This window comes from Crocuta crocuta, unplaced genomic scaffold, assembly GCF_008692635.1.
Source record: "Crocuta crocuta isolate KB4526 unplaced genomic scaffold, BGI_CrCroc_1.0 scaffold310, whole genome shotgun sequence".
In the NCBI taxonomy this organism is placed as follows: domain Eukaryota; kingdom Metazoa; phylum Chordata; class Mammalia; order Carnivora; family Hyaenidae; genus Crocuta; species Crocuta crocuta.
In genome coordinates, this window is record NW_027532609.1 from 540,866 (window position 1) to 549,230 (window position 8,365).

The 8,365-nt window shown below is 56.4% G+C and overlaps 1 protein-coding gene across 1 annotated transcript; it reads left to right on the forward strand.

Annotated features, from left to right (window-relative positions):
* Positions 1–2,962: 2,962 nt before the first annotated feature.
* Positions 2,963–7,738, forward strand: ISL2 (ISL LIM homeobox 2). The gene is given in 7 exon segments (XM_077780492.1): positions 2,963–3,020; positions 3,875–4,064; positions 4,296–4,505; positions 5,690–5,711; positions 5,971–6,312; positions 6,850–7,017; positions 7,416–7,738. Coding segments are annotated over 7 exon segments (1,107 nt in total). The 3' UTR covers positions 7,533–7,738.
* The last annotated feature ends 627 nt before the right edge of the window (positions 7,739–8,365 follow it).

Sequence of the window (8,365 nt, forward strand, 5' to 3'; positions counted from 1 at the left end):
GTGCCCTGTGGCGGTGCCAGGGAAAGCGTTTTCTCTGCTCTCTCTTCTCCCACACCAGCGCTGGTCTCCCAGGGGTGGTTGTGGCCCAGGAGACCCACATCGAGGGACCCTGAAACAGGTTGCTGGCTTTACAGCTCCAGAGAAGGGAAGGGAGTGAGTGATGGAGCCACACCTCTGTGCATCTTCAGTAGCCACAGTGAAAGAAGCAAGGGAGGTGGAGCCAGACAGATCTGGCTTTGAATGCCAGCTGGACTTACCCTGCAACTGGAAGCAGTCATGTCTGCTCAGGAAGCCTCAGTTTCTTTGGGGATTGAATGAGTCTAATATTACCCACGTCATAACATTGCTATGAAGACCTGGCAGGCTAATAACAGGGGATTTGCACTTGGTAGGGGCTGAACAAATATTAATTCTTGACTTGGCTTCCTGGCATCCCAGGAGAGGTGACTATTTCTCCCCTCCCCCTAACATGGTTTCAAAGATTGTTTTTTTTTCAGGGTGGTGATAAATTTCCCTTCTTGACAGAAGAGGGTTAAAGTCCAGGCCTAGGATTCTTTTGGAGCTATCCTCTCCTGATGGCCTTCATCCTCCAGTTATTGACTAGTCACTTGCTCCTGGCCAGGTGCTGGAGATCAGGCCAGGCTTAGGGTGGCCTGAGGGGAAAGCTAATGGTCCAGGCACACAGCCTAGCCCACCAATATGCTCACTGCCTGCCCCCATCACAGGACTGCATACCCAGGTACACAGACATCACCTGTATGCAAACTATACACTTTTTGATTTTCTGCCCCACAGCAGATATATACGCAGCAAATGTACATTGAGATATACACAGAAATCTCCAACCACACACAGGAACCCACACAGGAAAGACACAGAATAGGCAGAGGCTCCCAATACAAAGGTATAGTCATAATGATAATTATCACAGTTAACACGTATTGCACACTTAATATACACCAAGTATTATTCTAAGCCTTTTCCAGAGAATAGTTGAATTCTTACAATGTAGAGAAAGTTACCTTTTTATCCCCCATTTTACAGATGAGGAAACTGAGGGACAGAGACGTAAAATAAGATGCATTAGGTCAGAGTGGCCTGGCGCGGATACAAGCACTGATTGCCCTCCCCCTGGCTCCTCAACGCCATTTATTTATAAAGACACATTGAAACGCGTCATTCTCCCCATCCCAGACCTGCCGTGTACACAACCAGGGTGAGCGCCCTTTGTGGGAGCTAGTAGCCAAAGACGCAAGAAATGGCTTGTCAGCAGAGCGATCGATAAGCTTTGCGGAAGAACAAGACCGGTGACAAGACGTTTCAAAGGTAGTGGCGGTGATCGAGAGCCTTGCGGGACGACGGGACAGCCGGCTTGAAGCACTAGACACAGCGCAGGGGCAGCGGATGGGCGCTCACCGACTGTGCGATGGACCCTCGTCGAGCGGCGAGTTTGGTGTGTATGGAGGGCCTAGCCAGGACTCTCCGCAAAGTCTCTCCCTGCGCCCGTGCCTGCACCCCTTTCCGAGAGAGCAACCTAGAGCCTGAGGCCAAACAGGCTTAGATTTTTAACAGAAAGGCCGCAGCGCTCGACCGCGCCCTCAGGCCGACCCAACGGCGGGCACTAGGGCGAGGGTCTGACATTTTACTCCAAGGGGCGCACCGCGTTCCATCCAGGCGCGCACCAAGTTCTTGGTGCAATTTTTACGACAAAACAATAGCCACCATGGTTAGATACATGTTATTTATAATTCATGGGCCAGTCTTCGAACCCTTTCAAACAAAACCCACAGCGATTTCTTTGAAAGAAAGAAATGCTTGGACTCTGCTCCGAAGTGGTGGATTTTCTAAGGACCGACAAACCCGTGCACAGATAGTAAATTACCCTGCGCGCTACATTTGTTTCTGATTATTTGCGTTGCAGTTGGTTTGTGAAATGAAACAGAAGAGTTTATAAAAATCGCTTATTTGGGAAGTAGGACACACATTCGACATCAGCATTGAGCCCAGAAGGAGCTGTGTTATTCGGGTGGGGAAAAGATGAGGGGAGTCCCTGTTAAATTACCGTCCTCCCACCCCCCCAAACCGCCAAATGCAAGTCAAGGCTCTAATCAGGATCCGACAAGCATCTTCGGATTCTGCGTTCTGGCGCTACCCATCTAATGCTCCAACTTGGAGAAGTTTTCCGCAGGCGTGCGGATGAGGGAAGTCTAAAGAGAGTTTATCCAAACCCCATTGGTCGTTCCCTAACTTCTCTCTCTAGCTTGGACCTTGAGAACAAAGGCGCACGAGAGAAAGGTGATCGGCTGGACGTTGATGGTAATGTCCAAACAGACCGCCCTTTCCCCCTGCTCTCGTTCCAAAAGAGCGGATTTTTAATTTTTTTTAATTTGTGAAAGAAGGGAGCATTTAAAGGAGAGGCCTCCCCCCGCCCCCCAACTCCCCAGGTATCCATCACCCCGCTCGGGCATGCCTGCGGAGACTGCCCGGCAAATCCAAGAGGAAGCTCAGAGCTGCGGTGGCCGCGGAGCCAGCTCGGCGGTGACGCCAGGTCCAGCAGCGAGAGCCCGACGGGGGCCGGAGAGAGGATCCTTGTAGATTTCGGACGAGGGGGCTGCGCTCCATTGTTCACTCCCGGCCAATCAGGGTTTGCCCATTTCCTTGCAGCCAATCCCCCGTCACCCTCGCCTTCCACCCAAGCCACCCGGCCCTACAGGCCCCGGGTCCCCATTACCTCCCCCGCATCCCCCGCGATTCTGGGGAAGCTTCGTGACGCCACAGGTCCCGCCCCCAGCCCCGGCCCCGGGCGAATGCGTGCTGACGTCATGCTGCGTGCGGGCCGGTGCGGAATCGCTCCTTCAACTCAGCCGGGCAGGAGTTGTTAGTTCCCCAAGAGCAGAGGCTGGGCGCGCGACCCTCGTCCTTCTGCCCCTGGCCGCACGCTTTGCGCACATCTCTTTTCTGCATGGTGGATATTATTTTTCATTATCCTTTTCTGGGTGCTATGGGGGATCATTCCAAGAGTAAGTCTTTCTCTCTGTATGTGGGTGTGTATGCGTATGTGCTTAATATGCAATATTTCTAATGCAGAAGAATGTTTAGCGGATTCTACAAGTGGCTTCTATTTGACAGGACGCTGGGAGAGAAAACAAACGAATGCATTTCTCCTGCGGGGCACTTGTCCTTTGGAATCCTGACGTTCTAATTTGCAATTAAACATTCTTTCTCAGTGTTAGGCGGCTAGGCTGACCTCAGGCTGTGAAATCTGCTTCTGTTTTGCGCTAGGGCAATTAGATTGGATTTGGGGATGTGGGCTCTTTTGCTTGTTTGCATGTCTTTTTGGCCTTTCCAAGAAGGCAGCTTTCTCTAGCTTGATCTGGGATATTTAAGAAATGTCAGAGAGGATGAGAAGAGACTCCGATGAAAGCCGATGTGTCTGTGTTGGGATTGGAGGGAGTCGCTGTAAGAGGGAGTGTGTGGACGGAAATGCCGGAACATCACCGTTCAGTATTGATGCGGTGGCGTCCGCAGTGCTTAAATGTCTTTTTATTCTTTCTTCTCACCTACATATTAACCTTTAGTTACAAGATATATCCATAAAACGACTGTGTCCAAATGAATGTAATAGCGAAAAAAAAAATGGGGGTGGAGAGGAGACAAAAAGCCTTCGCAAATTCAGAAGGTTTTGGGTTTTTTTTTTTTTTCCGTTTCCAATTGTTTGTACGTTTAGAAAGCCCACTTCTTGTAGTCGCAATTCTTGAAAGGGAACGAGAGAGCGAGCGGGTTGCGAGCGGGTTGGGTTGAGGTTGGAGTGGCCGAGGCCGGCCCGGGTCGGGGGAGCCTGGCCTGACGCGGGCCCCGCGCCCTTCCTCGGCAGAGAAGCTCGGGACCGCCATGTGCGTGGGCTGCGGGAGTCAGATCCACGACCAGTTTATCCTGCGGGTGTCGCCCGACCTGGAGTGGCACGCCGCCTGCCTCAAGTGCGCTGAGTGCAGCCAGTACCTGGACGAGACGTGCACGTGCTTCGTGAGAGACGGGAAGACCTACTGCAAGCGGGACTATGTCAGGTGAGGCCGGCGAGTGCCGGGGCTCAGCGACCGCCTACCGCGGTTGGGGCTGGGGGTGACGGCTCGTCTGCGCTCCCCGCCCTGCGGAGAAGGCNCCCGAGGGCCGGTCCCCGCAAGCTCCCTGTGGGCCACAAAGCGTCCTGGGCCCGCGTGCCCGGAGCCGGTCGCAGCCCGGGAGGCGGGACGGGCCTCAGGCCCCTCGCTGACACCGACCGCGCCTTGGGCCCGCAGGCTGTTCGGCATCAAGTGCGCCAAGTGCCAGGTGGGCTTCAGCAGCAGCGATCTGGTGATGCGGGCGCGGGACAGCGTGTATCACATCGAGTGCTTCCGCTGCTCCGTGTGCAGCCGCCAGCTGCTGCCCGGCGACGNCGGCGGCCAAATCGTTTGTGGGTCAACATGAAAAAGGATTGTGTGTAGAGGAGTGTCTGAGCATGGGGAGAAGTGTGTTCTCTGTGATCAGGAATATGTGGGACAGTCCGCTAGGAGAAGGAGGGTGAATGACAACAGAATCTGAAGCGGTGCCTGTCTGGGGAACTTGTATGGGGAATTTCAAGCACTGTGTCACTGCCAGAGAGGAAAGATAGGTTTGCCTGGGGGTATGTGTGTAAGGAATACATCTCCCATCCTAGAGCTGGGCCTGGGCTCAGCTAGCTAGAAGGCCAGCCGCCCCAACAAAGAGTCGGTGTCTGTGTTTGTGTTTTGAGATCCAGTGTGATGAACAACTTAGCCGAGTGCTTCTCCGTGGGGAGGGTGTGGCGGCACAGTGGACTTGGGGTCATAGAAAACACTTCAGGGGATGATGCTCTGGGTCCTAATCAGGATCTGCCCAGAGATGGCGTCTGAGTGTGTGGTTAGAGGGCAAGGATGGTGCCCCCAGGCTGGGCAGCTCCTAGCAGGCAGCCACAGACCTGAAGCACCAATCTCCAGACCTGTCTGAGCCTCCGGGTGCTGTGTGGTCTTTTAGTGCTCCTCCCCTCTCTGGTCCTCTCTTGCCTCCCCTATAGAAGGAGGAAATTAAGCTGGATGGGCTATTTGTAAATATTTATTCAGACCTAGAAATGCCTGAAGGAGGATATAAAGTGAAACAGTGCGGCATGTATCCATGGGTGTGTGGACCTGGTTTGGATGGGGTGTGAAACAGAAGGAAGCTCGTGTTGAGTGCCCCGGATTTCGGGTCTCAGAGGGACTCCCTTTTGTGTGTTGCGGGTTTCACGCTGCGGGCCGCGGGGGCCAGGCTCTATTTACCCGGGGTTGAGAGGACCCAAAGCCCAGCGAGAATGCTAGCCGCTGCGCGCAGGCCGGGAGGGTGAGCTGCCGCTGGGCCAGCGAAGCTGGAGTCTTAAACGAGGAGACCCGGGAGCTGAGGCCCGCGGGCTGGCAGGAAAGAACGTTCTGTCCCTTGAGGCCCATCCTGCCCCATGCTGGGTCTTGGCGGCCTTGACTGAGTGGCCTCTGCAAGAGGAGGGATGGCTTTCGCAGGCCCCGGAGGCAAGCCCCCTAACCCCGAAGCAGCGCGGCGCTCTGGGCCCCTGTCGGCCCCCTTCCCCCTCCAGAGTCCCGGGAGCTCCTCCTTCTTCTTCCTCTGAAACTCCGACTTCTTCCGGAGGGCCTCCTTCGTCCCGCAGGGCCCAAGCGGGCATTCCTAGGGTCGGGTAAGTGGAGGAGGCACAGCCCGCAGCGGCCACCCCCGCCCGGCAGCCGCCTAGCGCAGGATCCCTACGCCCTGCTGGAGCTCCGGGGACAGCGCTGCGGGGCAGACCGATCGCGGAAGTGGGGAAGGGACGAAAACGCACAGCTCCCTCGGGGTAGGGCGAACAGCTGGAAAGGGAGACGAACAATAAAACGAAATCAACGGAATAGAAAAGGAACGAAATAGGGCCTGGGAGGGCTCGGCCGCCGCAAGGAGGGGCACGGGTAGGAGCCTGGCGGCCCCTCGCTCACGTCCTGTCCGCCTGTCCTCGCAGACCCCGGGTCGGGCCGGCAGCCCTCGCTGCGCCCGCACGTGCACAAACAGACGGAGAAGACGACCCGCGTGCGGACGGTGCTCAACGAGAAGCAGCTGCACACTCTGCGGACGTGCTATGCCGCCAACCCACGGCCCGACGCGCTCATGAAGGAGCAGCTGGTTGAGATGACGGGCCTGAGCCCACGGGTCATCCGCGTCTGGTTCCAGAACAAGCGCTGCAAAGACAAGAAGAAATCCATCCTCATGAAGCAGCTACAGCAGCAGCAGCACAACGACAAGACGGTGAGGGAGCCTGTAGCNGCATGCCCTTTTCTGGGCGGGCTCTGGGAACGTCCGGGGGCAACTGGACTCTGCAAAAGCGTGTGCTTGCGCGTTCAGAGCAAGGCTTACGTTGGGGATTAGGCTCCTGAATTGTTGTACCCGAAGTCGGGGCTTCTCCTTGCTGCAGCCGCAGCGCTGAGCTGGCACATCTGCCAGCCGGAAGCGGCATGGTTATGCATCTCCCGCTCCTCCGGGCGGGTTGTGTCCTCTTGGCCTGGCTTGGTTTTGAACACTTTTCCTCTCGAAAACTGGGAACGCAGGCCTCGAATTCCTTTGCCCTGGTGGCTCCCAGCGCTGAGGCTGGACTATGGTGGAGGTTTCTGTGTCGGGGCATCTCAACTGGGGAAGGAGGGCTCATCTGGTTGTGGTGGGGTGTGCGTCTCCCCCCAAACCAGGACCCAAATCTCTGGCCAGTGCCTGGGGCCTCAGTGCCAAAGGCGTGGGAGACGCAAGGCCTAACTTGAGGGTCCCTCACTCCCACTTCCTCTTGTCCCTCAGAGCCTCCAAGGACTGACCGGGACGCCCCTCGTGGCGGGCAGCCCCATCCGCCATGAGAGTGCTGTGCAGGGCAGCGCAGTCGAGGTGCAGACGTACCAGCCGCCGTGGAAAGCCCTCAGCGAGTTTGCCCTCCAGAGTGACCTGGACCAACCCGCCTTCCAGCAGCTGGTGAGGTCCTGCCCTATCCACCCCGACCTCAGGAGCCTGAGGGGTGGGATTTAGCCCCTTGGCCGAGGTGGGAAGGGGGTACTTTCCAGGGGACAGCTGTAGGCAATGAGAGGGGCCAGAGGTTGGGGGCGGACTGCAACTGCACCTCGGCCCATACATAATTTGCTCTAAAGCAAGTCTCCCTGGATTAAAGCCCTCGAAAGGGAGGCCAAGGGATTAACCAACTCGAGCTCCTGCCCTAATACCCTAGTGCGCTTGGGGACCTGGCCCACTTCTCTGAAGGGCTTGCTCCCTGCCGGCGGCTTGTACCTAAGGGACACCCTCGACTCAGCACGGTCTGGGAGCACCAGCTCCGGAGTCTCTTCACCCGCCTTTTCCTGGTGTCTCTGCATCTTCAGGTCTCCTTCTCTGAGTCTGGCTCGTTAGGCAACTCCTCCGGAAGCGATGTGACCTCCCTGTCCTCTCAGCTCCCAGATACCCCCAACAGCATGGTGCCGAGTCCCGTGGAAACGTGAGGGGACCCCATCCTCGCCAGCCCGCGGACCTCGCATGCTCCCTGCATGAGACTCACCCATGCTCAGGCCATTCCAGCTCTGAAAACTCTCTCGTCTTTGTAATTATTATTATTGTTATTTAAAGAGAGAGGACAGAGAAGCGGTCAGGACAGCTCCAGGATGAAACCTGCTTTCACCCGACCGGAGAGCCCTGCTCCAAGAACTTTTATTTTTTCAAAACCAGAATTTGGAATTTACTAGAGTTAGCTCTGCCCTCTCCTCTTCCCTCGCTCCGCGTGGCCGCCGCCGCTCTGTCCACGCCCCCCACCCGCGGAGAACGCGCAGGGCCCCTCCGGCGCCGGGCCACCCCGCAAACTCGCCCAGGCGGGCTCCAACCCCAAGCCGGCCCCGCGTTCCCAGGAAGCTTTGCCCGGGCTCTAAGCGGGGACAATCCAATGGAACAGACACTCAATCCCCAAAGCGCATGATTGCCGGAAAAAAGTAGAAACGAGACTTTCCTTGAAAATGTTTTAAATTATCAGTCGACGGAGGACAGAGTGTGTGAGCCTTTGCCGAACAAAACGTAAGTTATTGTTATTTATTGTAAGAACAGTCAGTTCACAGTGGGATGGTTATTTTGATGTTAATAAAAAAAAGTAATAACCAACGCAGTGCTGCTGCTGTGTGCTGTGGGCACAGCGGGAGGGCTGGAAGAACGCGGGTTGGGGCTCGGAGCTTGTTTCAACGAAGCTTGCTTGAACGAAAAAGCTGCCGGGCGGGATCCGCCACGGGTGCCCAGGGGTGGGCCCAGCTCACAGTGCCCGCAACTCGCGCGCCGCTGCCCCAGGGGCTGC